Source organism: Mrakia frigida, assembly GCF_051309035.1.
Source record: "Mrakia frigida strain ATCC 22029 unplaced genomic scaffold BDY24scaffold_20, whole genome shotgun sequence".
Classification (NCBI taxonomy): Eukaryota; Fungi; Basidiomycota; class Tremellomycetes; order Cystofilobasidiales; family Mrakiaceae; genus Mrakia; species Mrakia frigida.
Window position 1 is genome coordinate 91,669 of NW_027481261.1, and position 17,111 is coordinate 108,779.

At 53.5% G+C, this 17,111-nt stretch overlaps 7 protein-coding genes across 7 annotated transcripts; 4 read left to right on the top strand and 3 right to left on the bottom strand.

Moving 5' to 3' along the window:
• The first annotated feature begins 2 nt into the window (after positions 1-2).
• Positions 3-961, top strand: BDY24DRAFT_103210 (uncharacterized protein). Its single transcript, XM_076635799.1, has 3 exons — positions 3-330; positions 442-505; positions 623-961. The coding sequence occupies exons 1-3, from the start codon at positions 261-263 to the stop codon at positions 867-869; spliced, it is 381 nt and encodes a 126-aa protein (XP_076495496.1). The 5' UTR covers positions 3-260; the 3' UTR covers positions 870-961.
• On the top strand, positions 843-2,195 carry BDY24DRAFT_392572 (uncharacterized protein). Its single transcript, XM_076640933.1, has 3 exons — positions 843-1,100; positions 1,181-1,652; positions 1,751-2,195. The coding sequence occupies exons 1-3, from the start codon at positions 1,029-1,031 to the stop codon at positions 1,930-1,932; spliced, it is 726 nt and encodes a 241-aa protein (XP_076495497.1). The 5' UTR covers positions 843-1,028; the 3' UTR covers positions 1,933-2,195.
• A 655-nt stretch (positions 2,196-2,850) lies between these two features.
• On the top strand, positions 2,851-5,988 carry BDY24DRAFT_392578 (cytochrome P450). The gene is made up of 13 exons (XM_076640934.1): positions 2,851-3,384; positions 3,483-3,598; positions 3,731-3,872; positions 3,945-4,226; positions 4,302-4,476; positions 4,551-4,617; positions 4,693-4,808; positions 4,874-5,019; positions 5,098-5,172; positions 5,245-5,307; positions 5,398-5,547; positions 5,636-5,652; positions 5,731-5,988. Exons 1-13 carry the CDS (start codon positions 2,908-2,910, stop codon positions 5,810-5,812), a joined length of 1,908 nt encoding a protein of 635 aa, XP_076495498.1. The 5' UTR covers positions 2,851-2,907; the 3' UTR covers positions 5,813-5,988.
• Positions 5,989-6,113: 125 nt separating this feature from the next.
• BDY24DRAFT_424087 (uncharacterized protein) lies at positions 6,114-7,010 on the bottom strand (the record flags this gene model as incomplete). The annotated part of the gene is made up of 3 exons (XM_076644024.1): positions 6,114-6,656; positions 6,732-6,748; positions 6,821-7,010. Coding segments are annotated over 3 exons (675 nt in total), but the record flags the coding sequence as incomplete, so codon positions are not given.
• Positions 7,011-9,755: 2,745 nt separating this feature from the next.
• BDY24DRAFT_392580 (uncharacterized protein) lies at positions 9,756-10,431 on the bottom strand. The gene is made up of 3 exons (XM_076640935.1): positions 10,300-10,431; positions 10,089-10,199; positions 9,756-9,939 (listed from the first exon to the last, which is right to left on the bottom strand). Exons 1-3 carry the CDS (start codon positions 10,408-10,410, stop codon positions 9,823-9,825), a joined length of 339 nt encoding a protein of 112 aa, XP_076495500.1. The 5' UTR covers positions 10,411-10,431; the 3' UTR covers positions 9,756-9,822.
• A 275-nt stretch (positions 10,432-10,706) lies between these two features.
• On the bottom strand, positions 10,707-14,365 carry BDY24DRAFT_392581 (uncharacterized protein). The gene is made up of 10 exons (XM_076640936.1): positions 14,304-14,365; positions 13,361-13,970; positions 12,488-13,250; positions 12,357-12,402; positions 11,907-12,272; positions 11,657-11,780; positions 11,329-11,581; positions 11,139-11,243; positions 10,981-11,059; positions 10,707-10,878 (listed from the first exon to the last, which is right to left on the bottom strand). The coding sequence occupies exons 1-10, from the start codon at positions 14,316-14,318 to the stop codon at positions 10,837-10,839; spliced, it is 2,403 nt and encodes an 800-aa protein (XP_076495501.1). The 5' UTR covers positions 14,319-14,365; the 3' UTR covers positions 10,707-10,836.
• Positions 14,366-15,288: 923 nt separating this feature from the next.
• BDY24DRAFT_103316 (uncharacterized protein) lies at positions 15,289-16,052 on the top strand. The gene is made up of 4 exons (XM_076635800.1): positions 15,289-15,443; positions 15,520-15,579; positions 15,724-15,798; positions 15,901-16,052. The coding sequence occupies exons 1-4, from the start codon at positions 15,345-15,347 to the stop codon at positions 15,976-15,978; spliced, it is 312 nt and encodes a 103-aa protein (XP_076495502.1). The 5' UTR covers positions 15,289-15,344; the 3' UTR covers positions 15,979-16,052.
• The last annotated feature ends 1,059 nt before the right edge of the window (positions 16,053-17,111 follow it).

Below are 17,111 nucleotides of genomic sequence, written 5' to 3' on the forward strand. Positions count from 1 at the left end.
GGAGCTTTCTCCTGACTAAGCAGAGACGGGAGAGAACCGGGCTTCAAGTCGAGCGGCCCATGAAGACTTCCCTGACTAAAAAAACACAGAAGTGAGCTATCAGAAACTTTCTTTGGACCCTGCTTGTTTGAGTGGTTCAAAGAGATCTGCGAAAAAATGATGAACTCTTATGCCAGGAGAGGCTTGACGACGGGCCTCGTCCCCAATCGAATCGACCTCCCTCCTCCTCCTTCCCCCTCCCAACCAACTGGACCTACAGGATGCTCGAATGCTCGATATGCCTCGATTCTCTTCAGGGAGATGACGCAGCTCTCTCTTCTCTACGATGTGGTGAGTCTCAGTCCAGATTTTCATGCTAGAAGTCCCTCAGAACAACAAGAAACGGAAGGGACTGACATGACGCTCCTCGTCCTCCCTCCTCTCCCTTCTTCTTCCACTCAGGCCATCTCCTCCACGCCGATTGCCTCGCTCAACATCTAGCGGTGTACCCAAGATGTCCCATCTGGTCAGTATCTACTATCTTTCGACGCGTTTTTGCCTCGTCTTTGCCGTTGTTGCGTCCGAAAGGAGACGAGCTCACCTCCCTCCCTTCTCCTTCTTCTCCCTCTCTCTCTTCTTCCAGCTCTGCTTCCACCTACGCCAACGATCCATCCATTCGACGAATATATCTGTCAGCACCCGAGCAGGGTACTCCTTCCCCTGAACTCGAATCAGCTCTGGAACTCGTTCAGGTCAAGCAGACGTTGGCGAGGACGGCTATCCAGCTCGAGAACGAGAGGATCGAGAAGGAGGCCGTCGAGAGAGAGGTCATCCTGTTGAGCAGAGAGAGGCAGGCTGCTGAAGAGGAGCTGCAGAGAGCTGAGCAGTGAGTCGGTCTCGTTCTTGGGGGGGGACGTTCTTCGTTGCGAGCTCGGCGTGTGTGGAAGCTCACCTCATCTTCCCTTCCTCTTCTTTTCCTTTCCCTGTTTTCCAGTACGAAACAACGCTACAAACAAGAGAGGGACGACGTTCAAGCTCAACTCATCACTATGAGCGAGAGATTTCGACAGGAGACTGAATCTAGAGAGAGAGAGAAGGTGAAGGCTGGTCAACAAGAGAAGGTGAGCTCGACTCTCGCTTCCTCCCTCCTTCGTCCCTCCCTTCTATCTCTGATCCTTTCCCTCTGTCTATCTTCTCCCAGATGCTCCGCGTTCAAATCTCCAACCTCAACCTCGCTCTCAAAGCCAAACCACCCCTCCGTCAAGCCAATCTCGTAGCAGCCTCCCCTGCTCCACCCAACACACGCGCCTCCAAACGACTCGTCGGCGCCAACTCCTCCCTCGAGATCCTCCTTTCTCCACCACCACCTCAGAAACGGACTCGTTTGTCGGAGAAGAAGAGGAGATCAGAGTCGGTCTCTGCCTCTGCTGGGAAGAAGAAGAAGAAGAGGGACTTTTTGGACGACGAGGACGAGGAGGAGGTCGAAGACGGGTCGGCGACAGAGGAGGAGGAGCTGGAGGGGGAGTTGGTGCTGGAGGATGGGGATGAAGGGGAGGCGATTGATGTGGATGTGGAGGAGGAGGAGCAAGAGGAGGAGGTTGGGGCTTTGAGGTTGACGGTCTCGTACAGTGGGAGAGGGAACCCGTCTGTTGAGCTTGGAGTGAAAGGATCAGGTTCGTCTCGTCTCCTTCTTCCCTCTCTTCCTTCCATCCTTTTCTCACAAAGCCCCATCCCTAACCTATCCCTTCTCTTCTCCTCTTTCATTGATCAGACACCATTCGAACCCTAGGCAAAGTCTTCCTCGCCCTCAGCGGAATGAAACCCACCTCGTTCAAAGGCCCGACGGGAATCATCTACGACAGGATCCGAAACAAGAACAAGACCGTCGCTGAGCTCAGAGGAGGAACGCAGATGCTGAATATCTCGGCGCTGGGGTGTGTGAGACCTACTTAGCTTTTCTCTTCTGTCTTCACCCACCGCGTCTCGAGTCGGATCGCTCTCGCACCACTTTCCTCTCTCTTCCTCTCTCCTCCCTACATCGCCTTTTCACCCACCCACCCTTCGAGTTCATTCCTATCGCCTTCGCTTTGTACCACTCTCTCTCTCTCTCTTCCCGTCTAGCCTTTCCCTCCCTTTCTTCTCTCTTCTTTCTCCTTTACGATTTTGACGATACACCCACCACCCCACGATTGATGGACGACGCCGCTTTTTTCCACGTACTTTCTTGGTTCGGGAGAACGTTGGAAGATGATGGTTTCGGAAGGCAAGGTGGGACAAAGAAGATGGGAGGAAAGGAGAGGAGGGAGAGGAGACGCGACGAAACGAAATGAAACGAGCGGTGCGGTTTGCTTCGAGCGAAGGAGTCGCTGGCGTTGGGGGATGTGAGGGAGTGGTGTTTGGTAGGATGGGAAGAGAAAGGGTACCTTCGCTTTTGACGAGTGCATGTAGGCTAGGCGCTCTCGAACTTGAACTCAGAGTAGTTTGGTTTGATCGTTTCGTTTCGACGCGTCGCTGATTTGTAGATTGCGCCGCGCATTCAGCGACCTGCGTTCCTCTATGATTCTCATTTCATCTACAGAACCTATCTAAAGCGTTAAGGCTTATCCGAACCAGAATCAAGCTCAAGTCGCGTCGGTGTTCAGCCCTCCGGTGCTCGACGCGTCCCATCTCCTCGCTCGACTCTCCTTTCGCCGCTGTTGCTCTTTTTTCGATATTTCCTACACCTTGATTCGCCTCTTGCGAGATCTGCATCTTCCAAAAAAGTAAACAACAACAACCTTTCGATCCGAGCGGACCCTTTCGAGTCCAACGAATCCTGACTCTTCGCTCACCTTCGTTTCGTTCTGAGCTCCCAACCAACTCCTTCCCTCCCTCCCTTCTCCTCGTAAGTTGCTTCCCCTCCATCTTCTCCTCTCCCTTCCTTCGATCATGTCCCTAATCCCCAACTCTATCCCGCCTTCCTCCCTGATCGTAGTCCCTCGCCGTCCTCTCTCCTCGATGCACCCTCTGCTGTTCTTCCTCCCTTCCTTCCTGCTCTACTTCCTCCTCCCGCCTTCGGTCCTCCTCCTCTCCCTCCACTACTTCCACCCTTCCAAATCCTACCTCCTCTTCTTCTCCTATCCGCAGCTCTTCGCTCTCTGTATCGCATCCATCTGGGTCAACCTCTACGGCAACCTGGCGTACCAGGAGTTGGTCGACGGGAAGGAGAGGAAGAGGTTGAACGCTGCTAAAGTGCCGGTCGTGAGAGGATGGTTGCCTGGGAATCTGGATCTTGCGTTGGGACTGTTCAAGGGCGTTAAAGGTCCGACGTATCTGGGGACGAGGGATACGAACTTGAGCGAGAAGTACGGGTCGACGTATAATCTCTACATCCTATGGAAGGACTTCTATTTCACCACGGACCCGGTGAGCTTCCAGGGATGAGCTTTTGCGTTGGTTTGGAAGTTGAGGTTGGAGGAGCTGAGAGCTGACTTTCTCTATCTATCTTACTCTCCGTTCTGCAGGAAAACGTCAAGACGATCCTAGCTACCAACTTCCACTCGTTCCAGAAGGGACCCACCTTCCAGATCGCGTTCGACTCCTTCCTCGGGAATGGAATCTTCAACTCGGATGGAGAAACGTGAGTCTCTACTCTCTCTCTCTCTCTCTCTCTGCTCTATACCTCTTTCCTCGTCGCTGGTCCCGAAAACGAGACAAGTCTTTTCGAGCTCGAGCTGAACCTCTCCTTCCCTTCCTCGCGCGTCCCTCTCAGCTGGAAGCTTCACCGAGCCATCTCCCGTCCCTTCTTCGCCAAAGAAAAGATCTCAGACTACGACTGTTTCAACAGACACACCAAAGCCTTCCTCTCCGCTATCGAAACCAAAACGATCAAGAAGGAGCCCTTCGATATCCAGGTTCGCTCTTCTCTTTCCTTCCCTCCTCGTTGAGCTCGAGCTCACCTTCCTTCTCCCTTCCTTTCTCAACAGGACATGTTCGGTCGTTTCACCCTCGACACCTCGGTCGATTTCCTCTTTGGAGCTCAAGTCGACTCCCTCAAGATGGCTATCGAACCTCCTCCCTCTTCCAACCCTTCTTCAAAACAGAACCCTTCAGCAACGAAGCACACAGATCGAGGGAGCTCCCTCCCGTTCGTCACAGCGTTCAACGAGGTTCAGCGAACGGTGACGGGCCGACTCAAGTTGGGGACGATCTGGCCTCTGTTTGAGCTGTTTGGGGATAAGACGGCGCCGCAGATGAAGGTTATCAATGTGAGTTGTCGAGGAGAGGGAGGAAGGAGAGGGACGGGAGAGAGAGCTGACCGACGCGTCTTCGTTCATGGGCAGGCCTTCACTCGACCGATCTTGGAGAAGGCTTTGGACAAGAGGAGAGCTAGGGAGAAGGCTGGGGAAGAGGAGGAGGGAGGGGACACGAGCATGGGAGGAGGGAGCGACGAGGAGGAGGAAGGAGGCCAGTCGTTGTTGGACGTGTTGATCTTCAAGTCGGAGGATCTCAAGTTTGGTGGGTCCTCGTCTTCCCCTCCTTCCTCCCTCCCTCTCGACCTCGACTGACTTCGTTCGGGTTTTCTTTCACAGTCCAAGACGAGCTGCTCAACATCCTGCTAGCTGCTCGAGACACGACTTCGTCGCTGTTGACCTTCACGTTCGTCGCGTCCTCTCTCCCTCCTTTCCCTCGACCTGAACCGACTCGCCTTTCTTTCCTTCGTTCGTTCCACAGGACCTACTGCCTCGCCACCAACCCGGACGTCCTGAGCCGAATTCGAGAGGAGATCTTCACCGTCATCGGCTCAGACAGTATCCCTTCCTTCGCTGATATTCGTTCGATGAAATACCGTTCGTCCCTCCCTCCTCTCTTCCTCTCTTCGCTCGACTGACTTTCGTTCCTTTTTGACCCTCAGTCCGAGCCGTCCTGAACGAGGTCCTGAGGATGTACCCTCCCGTCCCAGGGAATGTGAGAGAGAGCATCCAAGGGAGCGTCCTGCCTTGTGGGGATTCGGGCGTGCCGATGTATGTGCCGCCGAAGACGCCTGTTAGCTACGTTGCTGTGAGTTCTTCGTTCTTCCTTTTCTCTTCCTCGTCGTCGTCTCTGTGGGTGACTGACTTGAACGATTTGGTATGGCAGTTCAACACTCAAAGGAAAACGTCGCTTTGGGGAGCGGACGCGAAGACGTTCGATCCGGATCGCTGGCTTGATGAGGTTGGTTCTCGTTCTTTTTCTCTTTCGCTCGTTCAGAGACTGACCTTTCGCCTTTTCTTTTTGACCGAACAGAGAGTCAAAGTCATGACCGCCAACCCCTTCATCTTTCAACCGTTCAACGCTGGGCCTCGAATCGTCCGTTCCTCTCCCTCCCCTCCCCTCCCCTCCCCTCTCTCCTCTTCCTTCCTCTCGTTTCCTAACCTTCCCCCTCCGTCCCTTCGACAGTGCATCGGCCAACAACTCGCCTACAACACCGCTTCCTTCCTCCTCATCCGACTCCTTCAAACCTACGACACCATCGACCTCGCAACGGACGTGCAGCCCAAGAGCAGTATCCCTCCTGCTGGGTTGAGCAAGGAGGCTTGGCCTGATAAGGTCAGTCAACAACGCCGCTTCTCTTCTGCGTCTGCGAAGGCGAATGCTGACTTTGACTTGCTTTTTGGTTTGGAACGAACGAAAAAAGATCTGGCCCGTCGCTGAGTGAGTCGTTCGTGTTTCGTTTCGTGGTTTTCCATTCACGCGCTGATTCGATCCTCTTCTTTCGCTTCGTTGTTTTAGGATCACCCTGTTCTCGAAAGGAGGTCTCTGGGTCCGACTGGGGAACTCGGCGGAGGGAGGGGAGGACGAGGGAGGGCTCTAGATCGGGTTTGGTTGGACGCGTCTTTGTTTTTTTCTTCTTCTTCTTCATCGTCTACACACTTCGGTTTTGCCTCACTCTTCACGCCTATAGGATCGTCACGCTATACCGTCTTTCCTATCTATCCACCCAATTCTTGTTGTATCTCTTTACTTATTCGAACGCGTTCGCTCGTTTCGTGACTTGCTGTCGGCGCAAGTCCTTCGTTGTCCTCCTCTTCTTCTCAACTTCGCACTGAGTTTCCATTCCTTTCCTTTCACCAAAAAGTTCCGCAAGTCCTAAACGAAGTCAAGCGTCCATAATCGAAACTCAAAGCAAACTAAACATCTAAGTAGAGGAACTCAAAACTCAACGGCAACCGACGCGTCCATCAACTCGCTCACGCCCTCCCAAGAGCAAGCATCGCCTTCCTGCTCCTCCCTTCCTTCCTGCTATCCACAAGCGTCTCCCTCATCTTCTTGATCCCAACTCTCATCTCCTCTCCCTCGGCACCGTTCATCCTTGAGACCACGTCGATCAACTCCTCTCGAATGGCTTCGGGAGTTCCAACGACGTTGGGTCCTCGAGCGGTGGGTCGACCGATGTTGAACTCTGCACGGAAGACAGAATGCAAGAGGGTCAGTTCGGGAACGAGAAGGTGAGGAGCGGCGGGGGAGAAAGAGGGAGGCGAAATGGACGAACCAGTTCGGACTTGAAGCAGCTCGAAAGCGACCTTGTGGACGAGACTCAATTCGAGAGCGATGGTGACTTGGTCGACGGTTCCTGGCCAAGCGATCATGGGGACTTCGTGAAGGATGGCTTCGTGGACGGAGTTGCTGCCGCAGTGGGTGAGGAAGAAGGAGACGGCCTGGGGGGGAGAAGAAAGGAGAGAGACGCGTCAATTCGAGATGAGTTCGATGATGAAAGAGGAAAAAGGACGAACTTTGTGAGCGAGGACAGCTGGGAAAACGAAGAAAAAAGCCTAGTCAGTTGAGCTGTTCGACGAGATGCTGAGTTTGTTGAACGGCTCACCGTTCTGAGGGATCCAGGTCGCAAGATGACCTCGTCCGTCGCTTCGAGCGACCTTCTCCTTCATGACCTCGACGATGCTATCCTCGAGAACTCCTTTGGTGATGACGAATCGAATCTTGAGATCGATGAGGGTTTGAAGAAGAACGGCGACTTGTTCGAGGAGAGGAATGGCGAAGAGAGATCCGAAGCTGGTCGAAGGGAAGACGCGTCGAGGAGAAATCGAGATCAGCTTCTCCTCCTCGCCCCTCGCCCTCGAATGAACCGAAAGAAACTCGCCTGATCAAAAGAACGCTCTTTTCCCCAGCCTCAGAAACAGCTCTATCCAGGAACTCCATCAACTCTCCCTTGTGCTCCTCGACGGCGAACTCGTCTCCTCCCTGACCAGCCTTCGAAGTCCATTCCGATTCGGGGAGCTGAGGTCCGACCTCCCAGAAGTTCTTGAAGGTCCCTTTCGAGAGCGGAAGGACGCCTGGAGTGATGTCTCCCTCCCAGACGGCGATCATTCCCTCGAGAGAGTTGTCCTGGTGGACATCGAACATGGCGTTCATGATCTGGAAAGAGGAGGTAGAAAGAAGAACGAGCAGAGGTCAGCGATCTGATCGATTTCGACTTGAAGTGGGCGTTGACTGACCTCGAGCCAGTCGCTAGGACCTAGTACGAGAAGAAGGCAGGTCAGTACTTTCATTCGTTCAAAGAGAGGGAGAGAGGGAGGGCTCACTTCGCCAGCGAGCGACCGAGGGTTGAAGCTCGTAGAAGTCTGCGATCAGACGAGAAGGTCAGACACGGGCTTCGACGAATCGTGAAAGCATGGCCAACTCACAGACGTCTCCTCCTCCGACGATATGAACGAGTGAAGTGTTGTGCTCTCCAAGCTAGAACGGAAGGGCAGAAAGGGAACGAGTCAGCCAACTCTTCTCTTCTCGACGTGACGAAGTTCGAAAATGAAAGAGTCTACTCACCTTCTCGTAGATCTCAGAGTCATTCAAGGTGTTCTTAGGATCACGAATCATATCTCGACCAGCTTGGTAAACCGCTGGGAAGACGGATTCGGGAGGGTTGAAGAAGAAGCTGCGAAGAGAGACGCGTCGACGATCAGTTTCAGTTGTTCGAAGGGAAACGAAAAATGAAGACTTACGCCGCTATGAAGGAAGTCGAGATCGGAGCGAAGCTGATTGTCTTGATCTGGCTTTCCTTGGGAAGTCCGAGAGAAGCCTCGATGCTGGATTTGGCTGGGAGCAGGCCTGCGACGAGGAGCATGTCCGAGACGATCCGTTCGATGGCGACAGGGAAGGTGGGAACGAGAGAGTTGGTGTAGGCGTCGAAGAGAGGTTCTCCCTGTAGATTAAGAAAGGATGACGATCAGTCCAGAGGCGAGGAAAGATAAGAGAGAAGGACAGCGACTCACCTTGAGCAGCTTCTCGTACGAACTCGAGAAATTCTGCAATGTCTCGACGCTAAAGTACAGAACAGCTCAGTGTCAGCTTTTATTCCATCTTCAGATTTATAAAGAGCAAAACGAGACTCACACAAAGTCCCAGAGATCAAGAACTCGAATCAAACCTGCACCAGCGATCTGGACCTCTCCGAAGAAGACGAGGTGAAGCCTCTCGAGAACGTCCTCTCCCAGCTTGAATCGGTCCTTCTCGCTAACGAGCTTGGAAGCGAGCTGTTTGGAGGCGAGAAAGGTGATGTGAAGGTGAGGATGGAGGGAGAGGAGGTTGAGGGCGAGGGCGAGAAGAGGTCGAGCGTGTCCGACGGCTGAGAAATCATGGAAGAAGGAACGGGGGTCAGCTTCGAGACTGAGAGTCTCGAGAAGTCAAAGATCTACTCACCTACGTGAGCGACGAAGAGCGAGTGAGTTGGCGAAGGAGACATATCGAGTAGTTGAGCGAAAGAGAGGTTGTGGTGGTTGAGTGTGAACCGAGAAAGGTCGACGCGTCCCGCTTTTGAGGGCTGCACGAAGCATTGCATGGGTCCTGGCCGAAGATTCCGCTCTCGATGCACCTCGGATCGTCAGATATCAGGGCTGACGACGGCACAGAAGGAAAGAAGAGAAGAATCAGCCCAGAGAAGTGCATGTCCGAGAGACCGGAGGGGAAGGAAGGAGGCGACACCTGGAACGACACTCTGGTTCAATCGATGAACTAGGTGGGGTGGCGTCTATAGAGGGAATCCGGAGAGATCTTGAGAGGACTTCGGGTCTTCTGCCAGAGCTGAGGGCGAGAGAGAGAGCAACAGAGAGAGTAAGCTCTCTCTCTCCTGCGCGCCTGTGCGAGAGCTCTTGGAGGGCTCGGATTCAAACCGGCCACAATCTGCGTGCTAGAAGAATCATGAAGAAGATCATTTGCGGCTCCGAGTGCCGCGGGGAATGAAAGTCCAGGGAAGGACGAAGAGGAGGGAGACGCCGACGACGCTGCAACTTGCAAGAAGGAGCAGAAGCCAGAGAGCATATCTCCTGCGATCTTGGGCTGTGAGCAAGTCGAAGGTAAATTTCCAGACGCCATCGTTTCTATGTTTCGAGCTGGGGAGAGTCAGGCGAAGGTCGAGGAAAGGGAGAAGGAAGGAGAAGCGAGCTCGACGTTGAGAACGTCTCCTTCGACCCCCATCAGCCTTTATCGAGAAGATCATCTTCGGAGCTCATTCGGAGAAGGACGCGTCTGTTCTTCGAGGGAAGATCGAGGAGTTGGGAGCGTTGGAGGTCGTCGTCGAGGTGGTCCTTTTGGAGTTGTAGGAGTCGTTAGAAGTTTTACAGGTCGGATATCTTAGCTCCCTTAGTTTTTTTCCCGTCAATTCTTTCCTTGCGAGGCTCAAAGTGACGGGGGGTGAAGGAACAGGCGACGGAGGAGGCGACGCGTCTCGTTTCGTGGCGACGTCGGTTGATCTCTCCGTTCTCGTCAAGAACGGCGAAGGAGTCTATGTTTTACATTTGTATAGTGCTACAACGTATCAGTTCAATCAATCCTCCTTCTTCTCGTTCCGAACCGAGTTGAGGCAAGTCAAGCTCAATTCTCCTCCCCTCCGCTAGCCCTCCCTCCCTTCTTGCCCAACTCGGAAGCTCTCTCCCTGTCTGCTCCTAGACCATGGTCAGAAGAAACTCGTTTGTCGGGAGTTCCGTCTTTCTGTTCGGATTCGAAGAAAAGGGGGAAACAACGAGGTCAGCCCTTCGCGCGACTCACACTTCACGAACCGAGCCTCGAATGAAAGCTGATTCTCGTCCTTTCCTCCTTCTTTAACAGACGAAGAGAAGATGATAAGGACGAGAACGTACCTTGAGACCATCGTGCTCCTTTGGGGAGTATTTCTCGCCACCGGAGGACGATCCTGACTCAGAAGAGGACGAGTGGTCCTCCTTGACTCTTTTGTCGGGGGTACCGTCACGCTGAAAACCAAAATCCCACCCATCGAAGAGTCAGATCGGAGGGCGTTCTTAGAACGGAAACAAGAAGAAGGAAAGCGAGAGAGGTCGAAGGAGTGCTCACCTTCAACCCGCCATGCTCCTTTGGGGAGTGAATTGCTCGAATCGAGACGCTGGTTCGAGGAAGCCTGAGAGCGAAGAGAGCGGAAGGGTTGGTTCGTAGGATGGCTTGCATGTTCTGAGAGTTCTGGGTGTGTGAGGGTTAGGAGGGAAGAAGAACGAGGGAGGAGAGGAGGGACGAGATCGGTGGGGCGAAGGAGTGGGCGATGACATCAGGCTGAACGTGAAGAAATCTTTCTCGTGGTTCGCAGATGGCGGAAGGAGAGAATCTTTCGAAGCTCTTTGGATTTACAGATGTCGGAGGAGGAAGCAAGAAGGGCGGGGACGTGGTGAGGAAAAGCAAGTCGCGTCGCGTCTCGTTTTCGATCATCTTGCTCTCGCCTCTCTCTTGCTTTTGGGGCGAGGACCGAAGCTCGGGGAAATTAGGTAAATAGATATGAAGGTAAAAATAGCAGCAGCAAATAAAGATAAACCCAAAAAGTATAAGAGACAGCGTGGTGGCGAACGAAGAACAAGATCGAGATCGAGACGTCGAGTTCTCTCAGCAGATAGTACAGGACCCGTCTGCCATCCCCATGTCCTCCTGCAGGTCGAAAAATAAAAGAACAGCCCAGTCAGTTCGATTCTCGCGAAGAAACGAAGAGAAGGCGAGAGAAGCTCAAGAAAACAAGAGTCGTCGACTCACGGCATCCTCCTTCGCAACCTCCTTCTCGTTCTCCTTCTGCTTGATTTTGACCTCTCGAGGGAAGTAGTCTTTCATAAACCTGCAGAGAAGGAAAGGAACGAGATCAGCGTCAGGAAAGAGGGGGCGGGGAAGACAGAAAGAAGGAAGGAAAGACGAACCTCATCGCGGCCATGTCGAGATTCCTTCCATCTGCACTCGCAAGCACAGGAGCTCGGCAGAGAGGACACTCGGTCTTTCCTCGACGTTGCATCTTGGCAAGACACCTGAGAACGAACGAAAAAGACGGAATTCGAGTCAACAAAGGAACGAAAAACGAACGCGTCGAAACGAAGAGAGCTCCTGACTTACCGAACGCAGAACAGATGCCCACAATCCAACCGAATTGGCTTGAATGCGATGCTGGTACAAATCGCACAACTGTAGTCGTCCAGACTCGGGATGATGGGCAGGAGAGTTTCGGTGAGACAGGCGAGGAGGACGTGAGGGAGGGAAGCGTCGAAGAGGGTCCAAGTCTTGATGTTATTCGGGTCTTGCCCTGAGGGAGATGAGAGGGAGGAAATGACGAATTGAGGGAAGCCTGAGGAGGCGGTGAGGGCGGTACCTAGAGGAACGAAGGAGGACGGGGGGTTCAGTCGGAAAGAGACGAAGAAGGAGGGAGGTGCGTCGCAGGACGAACGTTTATCATGCTTCTTGAGAATCTTCCGAGCAGCCTGGATGTTGGCGGTTTGGAACTTCTTAAGATCGAGGAGAGTGAGGTTGAGTTGGAGGAAGGTGTTGAGGGCAGCTCGTGATTCGCGAGACTGTGAAGGAGCGAAGATGAAGGAAGAACAACGCGTCGAGAGTCAGCCTGGCCTCCGTCGACTCAACTTCCCGTCCGGGAGCCCCTTTCTCGCCTTCACCACCAGATATAGAAGACGTAGACGAACCTTCAGCGTTCTCCTATCTCCCAATCCTCTTCTCGTAACCTCTCCAGCAAAAGCCTTCAGCCTCCTCTCCGCCTCCTCGATCCCTCTCTCTCCTCGATCCCTCTCCGCCCCACTCTCGAAGATCTCAGCCTCGATCCACAGCGTGAACACTTCCCTCCAAGCGTACAGATCCGAATGCCCATCTCCACTTGACGCTGAAGGTTTGAACTTGGACCCGAGCTTCTGTTTCGTCGTTCGAGGAGGAGGAGGGATGGCGGCGGAGGAGATGGTGGCACAGAGGTGGGTGACTGTTCTTCGGAAGAGGTCTTGCTGAGTTCGTTGGAGGGTGTCGAGAGTTGTGAGAGCGTGGGTGAGGACGTTGAAGAACTCAGGAAGCGAAAGAGAGAACGCAAGGGAGAGAAGAGGAGTCAGCTTCGAGAAGAGAAAAGAATGGACGGGAGAGCAAAGTACCTCCAGATCCGAGGCGAGATCGATGTAGAGTTCATGTTGAGGTGGACTGGTAGAAAAAAGGCAAGAACGCCGTCGAGAGTCAGCGGTCTCGTTCGATTCGACGCGTCGGAAAAAAGGGAGACTCGACTCACGAGCTGCCCATGGAGATGCCTTCCATCATTTCCTCCCCAGCCGGTCCCATCCCGTCCAGCATCAGAGCCTCTCCGTCTCCAATCTCCCTCCCAGCTCCTCCCGACTTGAGCAAACCCTCCGGCGTCGCAGGTTGGATGGCGACGATTGGGATTCCCATGGATTTCGACGTTCCGATCACACTCGTGAATCCAGGAGGAACCACAACGTCCTCCTCTTCGTCTTCGTCTTCGTCTTCGATCGATTCCGGTTCCTCCGAAAGGGTAGCTGAAGGGATGCGAAGACCGGGAGGCGATTTGGTGAGTCCCTCGAGACCTTCCTCCGCTCCCGCTTGAAGAGCCCACATCGGGGACTTGACGGACGAGAAAAAGTAGCGAGGAGTACTGGCCATGAGAGGAGAGGTGGTAGGTTCTTCTTCTTCTTCCTGAGCTGATACACCGTCGGAGGAAGCGTCAGAGGTAGCATCGTTGGTGGTGTCGGTTGAGGGCGGAGAGAGGAGAGGTGGCGGGGAGGAGGGAGAAGCCGAAGTTAAAAGAGGGATGAGAGGTGGTGGTGATAGTGGTAAGGAAGATGGTGGAGAGCCTGCTCGGAGGATGGACGAGGAAGGGCTGCTTGATCGAGAGAGGGGTGGGGAGTAGGACGAGGAGCGAGAGGAGGAGCGAGGGATGGAGGTAGCCGAAGCTCGACGAGGTTGAGGATGATGGATGCCTTGTTGGTCGAGAAGAGGAAGGAGTCGTAGCCGAGGGATAGGGTTGGTAGCGGTTCCTAGAAGGAGGAAGCACACGAAAGGAAGGAGAAGTGGTGAGCTTCGCTCGAGCTCAACAGGTCGCTGCTTCCCTCTCTCCCTCCCTCCCTAAGATATCGTTTCGACTCACCAACAAGATCGTACTCTGCTTTGAACCCTCCCCTAACAGCAACCCTCTCGTGTTCATGCCTCCTCTTCCTTCCCTCCTCAGCCTGCTTCTGCTTCTCCTCCTCCGTCCCCTCTCCATCCTCAGGCGGCAGCGAGTCTCCTCGCACCCTCACACGAAACCTCTTTCCGTTCTCGTCCATCCAAGTCCCTCCAGGAGCAGCGACCTTCTTCCCCTTCCCACCAGCGTCTTCTTCTGAAACCTGCTCTATGGTATAGTCGTCCTCGTTGGCGCCTCCTGCGTCTGACGAGTCGGACGAGAACTCGAACTCGAGCTCGAGGTCGGTTCCGGAAGGAGAGTTGGACGAGCTCTCGGCTGGGGATTCCGAGGGGTGGATGTGAAGGGATGAGAGGGAAGAAGAGAGGGGTGGTGGTCCATCCGGGCTGGTCGACGAGGAAGGATCTGAAGGGTTGGTGGGAGGATGGAGAAGTCGATTGAGGACGACCGGATTTAGACCAAGGGACGAGAGCTCGTTCGAGACCTTCTTGATGAGTTTCTTCAAGTGCTTGTACTCGATGGCAGATTCTCTCCACTCAACGGGGAATCCAGAATCCTCGATGATCTTGGCGTACTCCTGTAGAACAGAGAAGAAGAGCAAAAAGAGAGGGAAGGTCAGCGCTAGAAAGTTGGAAAGGTGGAGGAGGGTTTGTTTGTTTCGAGTCTCTTTCCACCTGCTATATACTGAGATGTTCAATCTCTTACGCTCGACGACGCTCAAGGGAAGTCAAAGACTTCCCCGTTAAAAACTTCTCCCCTCGAGGTGCGTCCAATCCCATCCTTCACTCCCTCGCTAGGCTCCTTCCTTTGCGAGCTCAACCTTCCTTCCTCCCATCCGTCTTTCCGTCCGTCTCTGTCCGTCTGCTTCTCCCCTTGCTTCCAAACTCCCTTCCTGGAACTCGAGACTCACCTGACTGTACTTCATGATGTGCTACTCTGCTATTCGTGAAAACTGCTCTCCTCGATGCTGGTCGTTGGAGGGAAGAAGAAGCGCTTCAAATTCGAACGTGGGAGGAGAACCGGAGAACGAGCTTCGAGAGCTTCAAAGCAAACTCTTTTTCTTTGATTGATTCCTTTCCCAGAGCTTAGTAGGGGCCGAAGAAGGCTACTTGAGCAGTCTGTTATTTTTTCTCAGAACGGCACGAAGGGAAAAGGGAGAAGGAATCGGCGTCGTGAGGGGGGAGAAGACGGACGCGTCGCGCGTCGCTTTTGAGCCAAGATAAAGGAAGATTTCTAAGAATTCACTGAGACAAGGGTCTACCAGAAGGCTATCTCAAGGCTATCTACAGAGGCTGAGTCTTAGACTTCTCGCAAAACTCAAATCAAGATCCAGAAAGTAAGCCGAATTCGGATCCGACGTCCTTCTCTTCCCTGGCCCCTTCTTTCTTCAGCTCTTACATAGGATCTCAGGCGTTCCTCTTCCTCGCACTTTGCCGTCCTTCTCATATCGATCTCTGCTTACTCCCATCTCACAACTCTAATCAGTTAAATCTGCCTGCGAACTAGCCTGAGCCTCCCTCGCCTTCACCCGACGCTGACCTTACCTGGCAAGAGTCCGAGACCTCTCTCGGGTCGACTAACTCCTCTCTTCCTCGACGTCTCTCTTCCAAGCAGATTTCCCTCTGATACCTACAACTCTCACTCTTTCTCCTGGAATCAACCGCCGTTCACTCCCCTCTCGCTCGCCCGTCCCTTTGACGCGTCCCCTTTCGTTCAGCCTCACTTCGCCTTCGCTCTCGAGCTCCCTTCTCCGACTCCTTTCTCTCCCCACTCGTTTCAGCCCTTTTTACCTCCCTCTGAGAGTTCCTTTTGACGCCTTTTTTTTTCTTCTCAGTACTCGATGGACCCCCCTTTTCAAGCCGTACCTTGCCCGAGCTTCTCTTCTCCGCCGACCACCACAACCTCCTCTCCCTTCCTTCCCTTCTTTCCCTACATCCATCCCAGCTCAACGATGTTCTCCCTCCTCCGAACTTCTCTTGTTCCTCGAGCCTCTCGACACTTGCAGCAGATCTCCACCGTAGGACTCGCAGTTCGAGCTCTTCATCTCAAGGTACGTTCAAAGGAACGCACTCTCTCCCTTCCTCGTCCCTGACTCTGCGTGTTCTCTTCTTTTCCGTCTAAAACAGAAAGATGACACTCCTGATATGAGGTTTGCTGAAAACTCTAAAGGTCGCTTGGGGTTGAAGGTTCGTCTTCCTTCTGATCTCGAGCTCGAGCTCGAGCTCGCTTCGGCCCCCCTTGATCCTCACCCTTCTCACGCCTCTCTCCCTTTCCCTCCAAACTCTCATGCTCACGATTCCCTTGCTAATTCGACGCTATCTCTCGAGCAGAAAGACGGAACTCCCGACCTTCGCTTCAAGGCTAACATCGCGACCTACTCTCCCAAGAAGAACGGTGGTCTTACGGTTCGTTCGGTCCACCTCCTTCACTGAGAGAGAGCGAGGAGGAGCGGACGACACTTGAAGCTGACTTCTCTCCTTTGGATTTGGGATTGTTGGATCGAGCAGAAGACTGGGAAGCCCGACATGAGGTGCAAGGAGAACCAGTTGGCCCAGATGAATGCTTCCGCGAACAAAGAGGCTTGAGGAGGTGCGAGGACGGACTCGAGTTTCCGGGAGGGAGGAAGTGGGGTCGAGTTGAGTTGAAGGTTTGCTAGTATGGACGACGAAGATAATATGTTTCCATTTTCGTTACTGATGGTCGACGATGCGCAGAAAAAGAAGCGGATGAAGAGGGGGAAAAAGAGAAGAAAGGGAGCCGACACGTCGTTCGTCGTTTGGGGAAAGCTCGAGCGAGGGAACGGTCAAGACATAGCGGAAGAGCTAAAAAGTGTGAAAAGGTACGTGAGATCGCAAAGGGCGGCACAAAAGAAGGCCAGCGAAATCTCCTTCGATGCGCGACTCGACCCTTAACCCCGACGCGACTCGACGGCGAATTTCCCCTCTTTCTGGTTCCTTCACCCACTCGACATGACGCAGTTTAGTTTCGGCTTTGAATCCTTGAATTCCTGGTTTACGAAACCAAAGGTGGCACGAGATGGGGAGGGAACGAAGTTCAGCGGGACGAGACGCGTCGACGAACCAAAGCAAGACGTAATTCGAGAGATAGAGATCGGCGAGACACCGAGAACAAAGTAGAAGGATAGAGCTATCAGCGATTCGAAGAGAAGCTGGGTAGGCAGAAAGTCTGCTCGACTACATATCAGCGTGTCTCTCCTTCTTTCATCTCCTCCTAAGTCTCGGTTCACTCTGCTCGTCCCAGTCCTCGGCCTCACACTTCGATCAAGCTAGTAATTTTATAACCCGATCTGCAAGATTCTACTTTTTCCCATCTCCATGGCAACCCCTGAACGGGAAGCTGCGAGGCGCACACTGAGCTCGAAAGCGTCGACCCTCTCGTCTCCCAAACCCCATCACCCTCGATCTCCCCTTTCTTCTCAACCGGATCCGTTACAGACCATATACTTCTGGAAATCTCGCTCTCTCTCAGTGCGTAAATGGTCGGTAACTGAAGCAATCGAGGGAGCTTGGAAGCTCGAATCGTCGAGCTCACCGTTCACTTCCTTCCCTCCTTTCTCTCGCCTCAGATCCTCATCGCAACATCATAATGGGAGTCTCAGACGGATACATATCGACATCGTACGTTTCGAATCTAGACAACGGTGAGTTGATGTGCTTCTGAGCGGGTTGTATTGGGAAGGAGAGCCTTGAGAAGGAGG